The sequence below is a fragment of the Mobula hypostoma genome, chromosome 8 (genome assembly GCF_963921235.1).
Source record: "Mobula hypostoma chromosome 8, sMobHyp1.1, whole genome shotgun sequence".
NCBI classification, from domain to species: domain Eukaryota; kingdom Metazoa; phylum Chordata; class Chondrichthyes; order Myliobatiformes; family Myliobatidae; genus Mobula; species Mobula hypostoma.
The window spans coordinates 74,120,703-74,134,578 of NC_086104.1; the positions used below are offsets into that span (position 1 = coordinate 74,120,703).

At 37.9% G+C, this 13,876-nt stretch overlaps 1 protein-coding gene across 2 annotated transcripts in view; it reads right to left on the reverse strand.

Annotated features, from left to right (window-relative positions):
• Nucleotides 1-525: 525 nt before the first annotated feature.
• Nucleotides 526-13,876, reverse strand: part of macrod2 (mono-ADP ribosylhydrolase 2) — a 1,240,168-nt gene continuing 1,226,817 nt past the window's right edge. For both annotated transcript variants that reach the window (XM_063056135.1, XM_063056134.1), the window contains 2 exons: nt 5,280-5,333; nt 526-4,571 (listed from right to left, as the gene is read on the reverse strand). In XM_063056135.1, coding sequence (XP_062912205.1) covers nt 4,558-4,571; nt 5,280-5,333 — 68 coding nt within the window. In that variant the 3' untranslated portion in view covers nt 526-4,557. The remainder of the gene's footprint in view (nt 4,572-5,279; nt 5,334-13,876) is intronic.

Consider the following 13,876-nt stretch of genomic DNA (forward strand, 5'->3'; position numbering starts at 1 on the left):
CTGAGTAAATCTTCCACAGAAATAAACATTGTAAGGATCACATTCTGTTGTGCATTTTGTAGCATAGTAACAGGCCATGAATTTGCTGTTAATGAGACTTGGAGAGGGATGCATGAAAAACAATATAAAGAATTTAGTTTCATGTCTTGTAGCATATACAACTTGGAAGAGATCTAAGCCCTGCCTTTTGGCTTAACTCTGAAAGGGTTCTATTTGATGCACCTCATTCAACTGCAAAAAGAAAAATAACCAATACAGAAATTAAAGTAACTCTGGGAATAATGTTGAGGTAGATACATACATGCTTTCAGATCTGCCAGCTAACATAGTCCAACTGAAGTATCCACTTGCCTGCGCCGATTCTGAAATGATCTCACCTGAATCCTTGTTTTCTGTTTGACATCAGAGCAAAATGCTGAGACTTTACAACACTGTTCTACCCATATTGTAAAAAACGCCTGATTTAGGTACAAGTCCAAATTGTCACAGATGAATTCAAAGATAAAACTGAGATGTTACCTCATAACCACGCTGTTTATTATCAGGCTAAATAAGTTGATCTAAATCACAACAGTCATCAATCACAAGGATCTGTTAGAATAATTGAAAAGTTGTGTCTTTCAAAATGCTATTACTGTTCATTTTATTTAATAGACATAAAGTGAAGGCATCGTTTTCTACTGATTACATCCCAAATTCATGGCACAGAGAGAATAACAGAAAAAAAACATGTTTAATAGGTAACGCTGGCTATTTAATGAGTTAACAATACGGCAGTAAGTCAGCAAGATAATCTCCAATTTTATCTATTTGGTTCCAGTTTTTAAACAACAACTGCCAGTTACTATTACATAACCATCAGGTAAAGCAAAATTTTAAAACATTGAAGGAAAAAGAAACCATTCTTTTTGGAAGTCTCAGAAAAGTAAGACACCTATCTAAACATTGTCTAAAGCAAGCATGCACTGCCAGATGTTTTAAAGGATGCATAAAGCTAATAAAGAGTGTGTTCTGAACATTTCCATTGCAAATTAGACAGAATTAAGGGCTTTGAACAGTAGATTTGGAAACTAGGCTCCTGATTAGACAAGAATGATGACTGTCTTGGCAAACTCTGATGGGTGTCAAAGGTAAAATAGGTGTGAGAAAATAAGCCCCAGGGGTTTCATAATGAGTGATGTAAAATGATCTGTGAATTTGCTTCCATACATTTTACACAGCTGACATAATCTATCATTCTAATATCACACTGCACATCAGCACAATTAAACAAGGCATCTAAAGTCTACATCACAAAGAGTCAGCTTGGTAACAGTTGTGCGAGTTCTACCCAGATTGTTCATTTTACATTCACTTTGGCACCAGCTAAAGCTCTGTCAGAAATTTTAAAAAAAATTACCAAAGAAATGGGCCAGACACAATGGGCCAAATGGTCTCTTCCTTGTCAATTTTGGGAAAAATAATTGTAAGAAGAGTAGTTCTTAAAAGGGGATCAATCAAAGTTCATTAACCAAAATGGTGGAGGTTATCCTGAGGTTGACCACAACAATTAGAATAATGTATTTTATTCAAGACCCACTCCAAAGGCTTGGACCAAGATCTCACTTGAGCACTAAGGAAATACTGTGTTGTCAGACATGGCGTTTTATGAATAAGCTTATTTTACGTCTCAGGTGGATGCTCAAAAATGTTCCGCAATATCCCTCAGTGAATAAACAAAAGCATTTGTCTCACAAAGTGGGTGCTCAAAATAGTGATTAATTTTAAGGATTTATTTAGTTTGCAGGAGATTATGTTGTGACATCCAGAGATTCCGTAAGATACTATCTTTAATCTAAATCTCTTTTTTTTCTGCTCCCAGGATAGGGAAGAGAATAACCAGAAAGAGAGAGGGAATGCGGGAATGGATTATAAAAGAGTATTTATCCTAGCAGGATATGTGCTTTCTGGAAAAGAGATGGCTGAGAGGTGAAATTGATGCAGAGTGAATAGGTAGCGGCCGCAGTGATTTCATTTTTAGCATTCCAATGGCTTGACCAGTTGGATACACAAATCATTTCACTTTGTTCAGAAGTGTGGAACTAGGGAGCATGGTCTGCACTAGAAAGGGGTAACTTTTGCAATTAAGCTGCACAAAGAAGTGACAAAATTAACTCTAAAATTATGAGTTAGTGTTGAATCAGAGAGGAAAAAAAACCTACAATATGAACTGAACTGACATCTGGTATAAGAGAAAGAATGAGGCCTAATTGCTCACAGATAATGTAATAGTCTGCCATTTATGCTTTACAGATTATCACTTTGGCTGCAAGCTTCACTTCCATAACTTGATTTGTCACTGTTGGGACATTTTTTACCTGTAGACTAAGTACTCTAATACACTAAGTAAGACGGCATTTTTGGAGTGAGACGATGCATCAACAGATATCAAAGGTCCTTCATCAGAATTGATGATCCCAGTTCTGAAGGGTTGCCAACCTGAAGCATTAACTCTATTTTCCCCTGAACTCCTGAATGCATCCTGCATTTTCTGTTTTATTTCAGATTTCCAGCATCCACAGCTTTGCCTTACTCACCCACATTTCTGACCTTCCTCTTTTGCACTACTTTCCATAAGCCAGAACTCAAGTCAAATTTTGGGTGCCTGTGCCCTAACTCCATCAAGTCCCATTACCATTATCCACATGTTGCTGATCTACACTGTCCTAAATGAAGTAAATATCCTATTTTACAAACTCAGATTTGATCAAAATAACCTGTTTTATCATTCCTTTCACAATCTTTAATCTTTGCAGACTAACAATCATGCATATAACTGATTCTCTGAAGCTTGCCTTGTGATCATGCTTAAATTTCATTGCTACACTGCTGGAGCTTGTACATTCAGATGTCAGAGCCCTCTGGAATTACATTGCTTAACCTGTCACCCTCTCAACAACTCTTTATTTAAGAACTATTAAATAATTTTGATTAAAACCCAATTCAAACATTTGTCATCAAATGTTCTTTTGGTTCACTGATGTATTTTTTTGTATCTTGCTACATTGCAGTATTAATAGAAGTTGCTGTAGCAACTTTCCTTTCTCCTACTGGGGCAAGCAGTCTGCTCAAGAAAGGGATACTACCCTTCACTTCAAATCTTGGCAATAGTTAAAATAAAGTTGGACACTGTTTTCTTTTCCACCAGAGAATTGTTTCTTTTTCTTTTCGAAATTGGTTATTCCCAGTTTTCCTCCATGAGCCAATGTCTCTTTCAAACAAGTAAATATTGTGGTTAATAATCCCAGTTAATAGCAACTACTGACTATGCATGAAGTCTAACAGTTATTTTTAGTTTAACAGAAGTATGTTATTTCTCAGCGATATCTTCCTGGGTGAAAGAAAAGTCACCAGTCGATTCTTTTTTTTGACAAAAATACAAAAAAATGCTACAAATCTTCAGCAAGTTTGCCAATATCAGACAAGTAGATAAGGGATGCTGATTTTCCTTTTCAGAGGCTGAATAATGTATTTTTCACACCAGAGTTAAATTTATTGACACTTCTACTGTTATGAGGCACCTTTAATCTAGTACTCATTTGATACTACACAGGAATAATTTGCAAGTAGGACAGATAACCTAATTTTCAGTTTAAGAGGGTAGATTTGCAGAGTGCTTTGAGTGAGGAAGGAATAGAAATGAGGAAACACTTACGTTGGGATTTCCAAGGCTTACAGAAGACAAATGAACTTACTAAATACCTGCGGTGTCATCAGCAGATGGGAGGAGATGAGAGGAAACTAGGTAAAATGGAAATGTATGGCAATCTGTACGTGCAAGCAGAAAGTGAACAAGTTTGAAAAAGTTAGCAGATTTATGAAAAAGCAAAGAGACAATATCATTGCTCTAGATCGATTTCTGTATGTCAGTTCTGGAGTAAAATAGGTTCCTCTTGGATGAAAAAAATGCATTCTAACCAATGCAAAACTTTTTCTATATGTTTCAGGCTGAGAACCAAACATAGTGCAGTGTTAAGGAATTGGCAAAGAAAACAAAAAAAGAAATATCTTGATTTTTCTTTTATTTATTATAGAAAAGTTATTTATTTCTATTTTAAATTTTAATTCAAAGAGAATGGGATCATTAGGTCAGTTCTGAGATCAGAGGAAGATTACAAAGAGAACTCGGGCTAAGTCATTGCATGTTCCATGGGACATCAGCATTGTACTTTTGGGCTGCTTTAGTGTCAGTTCTTTATGAATAAGCAGTATCAAAAACGTAATACTCCCGATGTAATGGAGGTGAACACAACTTGTTCAGATCAAAGCTCTATTGACCAATAAAACAACAGCTCTGGCAGTCAAAATATTATTTAGAAGCACATCATCAGATCGAAAGATTCCCTTCAATAACACAATTACAAAACATAATGCAACTCAGATTTTTTATACACAAAACTGAATAAGGTGGCACCTAAACTCGAGCACAAAATTGTACCATATGCCTTCTGGAGGGCTGAAGGGCTACAACCCGCCTTCAAAGACAACACTGGATCTTGCATTAGCCACACATAGTCTTCATTGTCCACTTTCTGTTTAAAAGAAGAAATAAGTATAAATATAGCTGCTGCCAAGATGGGAAATTTCTCTTCGAAGAACATTTATGTCATCTGTTTCATTGTCTTAATTCATGGTGTGCAATAAATGTTTCTTTAGCTGTTTAATAGTCTGGTGAACAAATGGATCATTTGGCAGATTCTGCCTGGTCTATATAAGCTAAGGTTTCGGAATTAATGCTTGCATTGTATAAATGAGCAGAACTCAGCTGCCACTGTGACATAAAAAAAATGCCTCATTAGTCTTAATGTGATCCAGAGCTTCTGCAATCAGGGAAGAATACTACAAGTTCAAGGTCAAGCAGATAGAATAACCCTGAATGGAGCCATTGTGAATCAATTGTGGACATCTACCCAATCAGAGTAAATCTGAAGACCTAACAAGATTTATAAAAAAAGCTAAGCAACAATAGAAAAGTTTTCAGCAGATAATAATTCAAATATCCTTTCTCTGCTGTCTTTAACATATTCTACTCTATGAAGCAGCTGAAGAACAAGACAATTATAAACAACATTATGACTTCAAATTCATTTTGATCAAAAACTTCTATTTAAATATCTTGAGAGCTGACAAATCCGATTCTTGGACAATATATTTTGGTTTTTATTCTATTATTTTATTTATCAAAAGCTTATTTTAATATTTCTTCAAACAAAATTATTCTGAAACAAGAACCTCCATACCTTCTTCACATTCATCAATAAAGGGTATGCTGTCATTATTTTCCTTATCTTCTCCTGCAAAACATTGATAATATTTGGTTATATTAGACTTTTTAAACTTCCAGCATGTGCATCAAGTTGTGTTCTGTGCAACTTGCAAGTAAAATAAGTCTGCATTACTGCGTCCTTTCTAGCATTCCAAAGGAACCATTCTCCCTGTAACACTCTTGTCATTCTTCATTAAACACCTTTGTTCAGGGCACAAGCATGGTCATCAGTTTCCAACTGCTTGCCATTCTAACTTCTCTCCTGGGTGTATTTCTCTTTCCACACTGTTCCACTGAAGGTCAGCTGAAGCTTGAAGAACATCACCCCTCACTTTACATCCTTGTAATCTTTGAAAGGCATCAACAAAGGCATGTTAATGGAGAGTTTTAATTCAATAATCTACTATCCAGTGTTGTACATTGTTCAGTATTAACAATATAATATTACATTGTTGCTTCAGAAGAGTCACTGCTACCTTTGCTTCGTGCAGTTCATAAGCAACCAATTCTCTACTGTGAGGGGTAATGGGTTGCAGTTCAACAAGCTCTGTAAGGAGGGTGATTTCTGGGATTAGAGTCTTGTAGTAGTGATTGACTGTCAGTGATCAATGTGGCAGAATCAAGAGGTAATATTGGGGGAGGGTGGTTAGCCCCAGAGATTGGTTGAGGTTGTTCTGACATGGACATTGGCAGAAGGGTGAAGATTCAGATTCATTTATTTATCACATGTATATTGAAACATACAGTGCAATGCATTGTTTGCATTAACAAACAAAACAACCCAAGGATGTGCTGGGGGCAGAACTTGGTGGCACACATTCTGGCATCAACAAGGCATGTTTGCAGAACAACATGCATCTTTGCTATTGACCGCAGGACTCTCTGATGATGATGATGATGATGATGGATGAAGATCATGAACTCCTGGCCTATCTGATGACTGGAACTCTGAAAACTAGGCCTCGAACTCTACTCTTACCAGCTCGCATAGCTAGGGTGTCACAGGCCCTTATGCTGCCTGTCCTCATGGAACTCCAATCCCAGAACCCACCATTGACTCACTTACCCGGGGGGTGGGGGGGGGGGAGCACCAGTCTTCATCCTTGCTGGTCTGCTGACCTGACATCTGAACTGGGGTGCATTTTGTCTCATGTCCACATCTTTGGCATTCAAATGCAGAGCGCAGAAGGTAGGCCTAGACTCCAGCCTCACCTCCAACTCTCCCTACTCCTAAACAATAACCTGATCTCCAACTCCCCTCTCGGTCCCATAAATCATCCTTACAATCCTAAAAATCAACTAAAACTGAGCTATGACCTTGATGGAGACCACAGCTCTGCACCATCTTGACCAGTATCAATTTGTATTGAGAAAGAGAACAGGGTTCAAAAAGTTGAGAACTCTTTTGGAAATGTTCAAGACATCTGAAGCTTTAAACAGATCTCATGATTCTTCCAACTTGATAATTAAGCTTGCAACTGGGAACAATAAAAGATGCAGGAATACTTTACAATTGGGTGATGAAGTGAAACAACAAAAAATTATCTTTCTGATCTCTTGCTTCAATTGAACTGAAGGAAGAATCAATTGTGGCCAATTTACATCAAACACAAAACACTTGTTCAGAAGTTTTTAAAAAATCTCTTTTTGTCAATGACTTGCTAGAAAGACCTTAGGACAATTAATAGGAGCTTAAATTCACCAGAGGCTTCGGTAACTCAGTTGATAAATGCATATCCTGAGATGAAGAAATTTCTTTGTTATCATTCACTTTCTGTGTACCAAATGCAAAAAAAAAGCAATTTTTCTGGCAAACAGGGCAGAATTGAACATTATTATTGCTTGATTGTTTCGGCCTCACTGTTAATACTTGTGAGAAATTGTTTCATTCTATGAAAAATTGATGACAATGAATTCACTCAATTAGTCTGAAGTTTTTTTTTTGTGTCTGATGAACATGAGCTGGTTGTGGAAGTTCCTTCACAACACCACTGTTACAAGAACAAAAAGAGCATCAGCTTTTACTCCCTGCCTGATATTTTTTTGCTGGAGGACGTGGAGGCTAATTCAAAACTACTTAAATCCACTCCCTGGCCTCTGTACAACTGCTCCTTCAGACAATGCATAAGCTGTACTTTTTAATAAAAATACATTTTCACACATTTAATAAAGGTCCAAGCATATCAAATGACTTTGATAAGGCCTTTAACAAGGTTCCGCATGGCAGGCTGATCTAGGAGGTTAGGTCGCACGGGATTCAGGGGGAACTAGCAAGGGAAATTCAGAATTGACTTGATGATAGGAAGCAAAGGGTGACGACAGAAATTTGATTCTCTGACCTGAGGCCTGTGACTTGTACATTGCCCAAGGGGTCAGTATTGGGACCTCTGTTATTCTTATTTATGTAAACTGATATGAATATACATGGCACAATGAGCAAGCTTATATGATATTAAATAGGGGGGCAGGGTGGTCTTGTTGATAGCAAAGCAGGTCACAGTGCATTGCAAAGAGATCTTGAGATCGTCAGGAGATGAGCTGAGGAATGGCATATGTCTTTGAACTTAGGTAAGTGTGAAGTAATGTATTTTAGACAGTCAAACCAGTGTAGGATTTCTACAGTGAATAACAGGACGCTGATGAATGTTGTGAAATAGAGGGACCTGGGAGTATAAGTGGACAGTGGCTCCACAAGTAAACAAAATGGTGACGAAAGCATTAAGCATGCTGGCCTCATTAGTAAGGGCATAGATTTAAGAATAGACACATTATGTTGCAGGGGAGGCCCAGTAGCATAGTGGTTGGTGCAAAGATCTACAGCCACAGCAAGAGGGGTTCAATACCAGTTGTTGATTGTAAAGAGTTTCTACATTCTTCCCATGACCGGATAGGTTCCCTTCAGTGCTCCATTTTTCTTCTACATTCCAAAGGCGTACAGGTTAGTTGATGGATGAAGCATGGCGACATTTGGAGGCTGCCCCCAACATATCCTCAGACTTTGTTAGTCTTATCGCAAATGGCATATTTCACTTTATGTTTTGATTGACAAATAAAGCTAATCTTTATCTTTAGATAAAGCTATTCTTTAGTTATCTCAATAACAGGTGAGGCCGCACTTGGAGTATTGTGTACGGTTTTGGTTATCCTGTTCTAGGAAAGACATTGTCAAGCTCCAGTGGGTGCAGAAGAAATTTACAAAAAGATGCTTCCTGGAGTAGAGGGCTTGAATTATAGGGAGAGGTAGGTCACGCTGGATCTTTATTCCCTGGAATACAGAAGAATGAGAGGCGACCTCACAGAACATATAAAATCCTGATGGGTACGGATCATAGTCTTTTCTCCAGGTTTTGGGGAGTTCAAAGCTGAAGGGCACAGGTACAAAATAAGTGGGGAGAGATTTAAAAAAGACTTGGAATGCACTGCCAGAGTAATTGGCCAAGGTGCACCATTTAAGAGGCAATTGGATAGATAGATGGTGGGGAGGGGCTCAGAGGGTTACGGGCTGGGAGGATGCTTTGGTCGGCATGGACCAGCTTCCATGATGTGTTACCCTATACTCCGTGAGGACAAATTGGTGAGACTTTTATAGGAACTAGCAGGATTCTCATGCAGAGTTCAAGGTGATACGACTTCATTAAATCAATATGATGGCATATGACAGGATACAATATAAACGTTAATCAACTGTGCATGGTAAAACAATTTCACTACTATAACTATCTTTCTAAATCTTTTCCCTTTGATTCTTAGATTATCTTAGTCTCCCATCCTCTACTTCTCTATTGGTTGACAAATTTAGAAGCAATGCATGTTATATTATATCTTGAGACTTAAAACTGATACTTTCAGTTCAACTGTAAACTTCCAACATTTTAACTTTGATAGTTTTGAGTATATGAAAAGATGTTTTCCATATGATATTTTATGTTTTACTGAAGATGCAAATATAATTATTACAAAGCTGAATCACTGCAGGTATTAATGATTATAAGAGCATTTTGAATCTCTCTTTAAGCTGTTTCTCATCTTCAAAAACAAGAAACTGGAAATTATTGAAAGAATGGCTCCTGCAACTGCATAATATTAATCTTCTTTCAGATGAATAGCATTTGCTGTTTATTTTAAATTGGTTCACATCATTAAAACAGAGGACAAAGAATTCATAATTAGCCTCTTAATAGTTGGTTGGGAGTGCTTTATCAAAGTACATCATGAATAATTTATGAGAGGAAAGCAGATAATGAATGAGTAGAATACATAATTGAGGATTGGTTATAAGAACACAATGCTAATCAATACGAATTCTGAATGAGGATTAAACAGTGACCCAAAATTTCAAGGATATGTCAAAAGTCCCGTAAGGGCAAAGGTCTGTAGACTTCTGAAGCAAAGCTTATCTCAAAATCTCTACTATATGATACCTAGTGCCTTATAAAACAAAAGAAGGAAAACTTATACCTCTTGAGCTTTAACAGATAACTGCTGAGGTAGATATCCGATAAGATGATGCTGCATTCCAGAATTCTACAGCATCATCAAGAAAAAGGTATCTTTTTAACATATAGTAATGCAAAATATAGGTTATCAGAGAAAAATGGGCCTTTGTGCTTTCTCCATCTCCCTTTCCTCCTCAAAACTGTACTTGGACAAGACTTATTACTTGCTGTGAGAGAGCCAACTTGTACATTTCATCATTTTTCTTCCTTAGCTTTCTGCACTTCAAGGGAATATGGATACTTAATCAGTAAAACATATCGTTGATCTCAGTTTTCTCCATTAACTACAATTACGAAATTACAGTCAGAGAGTCGCAGAGTCTTTGGCCAGACCTGTCCATGCAATCCCTGATGCTTATCTATGTTAATCGCGTTTGCCATGTTAAGTCTGCACTTTTCCTACCCAAGTAACTGCCCAAATGCCTTTTGAACATTGTAATGTGCCTGCCTACACCACGTTCTCCGGCAGCTCCTTCTATATAATCTCTACATCTGTGTGAAAAGTTGTCCCTCCTGTCTCTCTTAAGCTTCTCCCCTCTCACCTAACCCATGCCCTCTGGTTGTAGACTCCCCTATTTTGGGCAAAAGACTCTGACTACCCTAGTTATGCCCCTCATAAATGGATTCCCTAAAGATTCATTTGCAGGTTGAGTTGGTGGTAAGGAAGACAAATGCAACATTATCATTAATTTGAAGAGGACTAGTATATAAAAGCATTGGTCAGATCGCACTTGGAGTATTGTCAGCAGTTTTGGGCTGCTTCTCTAAGAAAGGAAGTACTGGCATTGAAGAGTATCCAGAGGAGATTCACTAGAATTATCCCAGGAATGAAATGGTTAATGTATGAGGAGCATTTGATAGCTCCGGAGTTTTGAAAAATGAGGGGGGAATCTCAGTGAAACTTATCGAATATTGAAAGGCCTAAATAGAGTGGACGTGGAGATGATGTTTCCCATAGCAGGGCCACAGCCACAGCATACAGGGATGTCCCTTTAGGAGGAATTTCTTTAGCCAGAGGGTGGCAAGTCAGTGGAATTCACTGTGAAAGATGGCTGTGGAAGTCAAGTCATTGGGTATATCTAAAGCGGAGGTTGATAGGTTCTTGATTAGTAACAGCATCAAAAGTCACAGGGAAAAGGAAAGAGAATGGAGTTAAGAGGATAATAACTCAGCCATGATGTATGGAGAAGCAGACTTGATGGACCAAATACCCTAATTCCATTCCGATGTCTTACGTTCTATCGTCTCATAATTTAATACATCTTTTTAGTATCACTCCTCAATGTCCTACATTCCAATGGAAATAACCCAGCATATCCAACCCCTCTTCATAAGAAAAGCCCCCTATTCAAAGCAACATCCTGATGAATCTCTTCTGAACTCTCTCTATTGCTACACATCCCTTCTGTATTATGCCAACTAGAACTGTGCACATGATTTGAAGTGTGACCTGACCAATGATTCCTATAGTTGCAACATGACAACACCTCAGCCTATTAAGGCAAGCACGCTGAGTAGCTTCTTCACTACTCCACATACGCTGTCATCATTTTCAGTGAACTATTAACTCTCACCTTAAAGTTCCAGCATTACACTATTAACGTACTGTATATGTCCTGTTAGTATTTGATGTCAAAAATGTATTATCTCCTACATGTTTGAATTAAATTCCATCTCCCATTGCCCCATCCAATTTTTCAAATAATCAATGTTTCTCTGTGAACTTCTAAAAATTCTTCACTACCTATTATTCTACCAATTATTTTGGTGCCATTATCATCAAACATACTAATCAGTCCACCTACATTCTTATCTAAGTCATTTGTATACCTGACAAACAACAGTTATTCCAGCACCTATCCATGCAAAACACCACCAGTTGCAGACTTCCAGCCAGAAAGACAGCCTTAGACCACTGTACTTTGTTTCTTATCTCTAAGGCAATTTGTCAACTATACATGGACTCCATGTGCCCTAAACCTCTGGACCAGTTTACCACGTGAAACTTCATCAAACTCCGTGAAAACCACATCTACTGGCTTGTTTTCATCTATTTTTCTTAGATGTCGCCTCAGAACCTCAAATAAATGTGCAAGACAGAATTTCTCCTGAATGGAACCATGATAACAACTCCTGATCAGTCTCAGGCCCTCAGTGTGAATATAAATCCTGCCCCTTTGAATGTTTTCCAATAATTTCCCCACTACTGACATAAGGCTCAGTGCCTGACCCATATTCATCAACTGGCGGGTAGTAACCTGGCTTCACCCCAATGCACTTTTTGAAAAAGGAAACACCATCAGCTATCCTCCAGTTTTCTGGTACCTTATCCATGGTTAGGAGGTGGAGGACACGTCAATCAACAGAAGCAGAAACCATGGTAACTGGCAATGGTCTGCTGATCAGATAATATCTATGCAGACAGAGTTAATGTTTCAGGTTGATGGCTTTTTATCAACACAAGGTATTAACTCTGTGCCTGCTTCCATGGATCTCCCTGACGCACCAAGTATTTCTAACATCCTCTAATTTCAAATTTCCAGCATCTGTAGTTTTTTGTTTTATTTCAGAATCTGGAAGAGTTGAATTCAGTGTTGACATAGGAGGCTGTCATTTGTCTGGTCAAAAGATGAGGTGCCTTTCCTCATTATTACCTTAAATTTCATTGCTACGGTGTAGAAGGTTGAAGACAGAAAGATCCTTGGTGATGGAGGCCTGAAGTTTTGGGCCACAAAGGAGATTACATCAAGAACGGCCACTACTGGATTATAAACTGATAGGGCTATTAGTCCCAGGGCAATTAAGACAGTAACCAAACATTTGCAAATATATTAAATTCTATTGTCAAGAGCTTAAGCACACAAAAAAGTGACTGGAGTCATGGATTAAAACGGAAACCTTTGACATAAATTTAGCAATAAATTGAAACAGGGTTGCAACTGAATCATGAGTAGAAAATAAATAAACCTTGATACAAAACTGTAAGAAGTGTACATGAAGGAATAAAGAAAATAAAATTGTAATAATAGAAACAATATCAAGGCATTAGAGTTTATGGATTTAAAGTGTTTCAGCGGAATCTCTTATGACTGATCTGAGAAACGGCAAGGCATCAATCACGTTACTGGCAGATTATTATAGAATGACAAACACTGGAAAGGAAATTAAGGTTGAAAATGTATTTTGACCAAGCTTTTGGTTAAGTACAGCAATTATTTAGTCTTAAATGGAAGGAATAATTAATAAAATGAAGCACTCACTGGATTAAAAAAAAACACTTTACATTATATCTAGCTGAAGATCCTGAGATGCTTTCAAGGAGTAATAATCAAACAATATTTGATATTGAGGCATGTAAGATGCCGAAACAAGGGACCAAAAACTTGGTTCAAGAGCAGGTTTTAGGGAGCAATTTAAATGAAGAATAAGGTAAAAAGATTTAGCGAGAAATTCCAGATCTTAAGAGAGAAACATGAGATTGCAGACACTGGAACTTGGAGCTGCAGACAATATGCTGAGGAAACACAGCCAGTCATGCAGCATCTTTGGGAAGAGAGATACTAAGTTGATCATAGAGAGGAGGAGAAGAACCAATTGAATCTAGGGATTTGTACCAGATATATCACTACAGAGGTAAAAATGATAAATGATGGAATACTCTGGTCTGGAATACCAACAGAGAGGGAGGGAGAGGGGGATGGAGACATGGAAGGAGGGGGAGAGGGGCACGAGGGGAAAGGGGAGAGGGCATGAGGGGAAAAGGGGAGAGGGGAGTAGCAGGGTGAGCAGAGAGGAGAGTGAGAGGGAGTGGGAGAAGGAGAGGGAGACAGAGTTAATATTTCAGATTGATGACTCCTTATTAGACTTACAGCAAATGCTGCTTTTTAAAATTTTGGCATGGTGGTAGTCCAGTTTATTGGATTGATAAGAATTAGAGAGTGCAAGCATACACTGGGGAGGGGAGTCTGTTTGAAAAAAATAGTATCTCTGGAGAGAGAAGAATAGGAATGGCAACTGTTCAGACAGAAAGGCTTTCATTTAGGTACCAAAATTTTCATTCTTTTTATGATGGCCT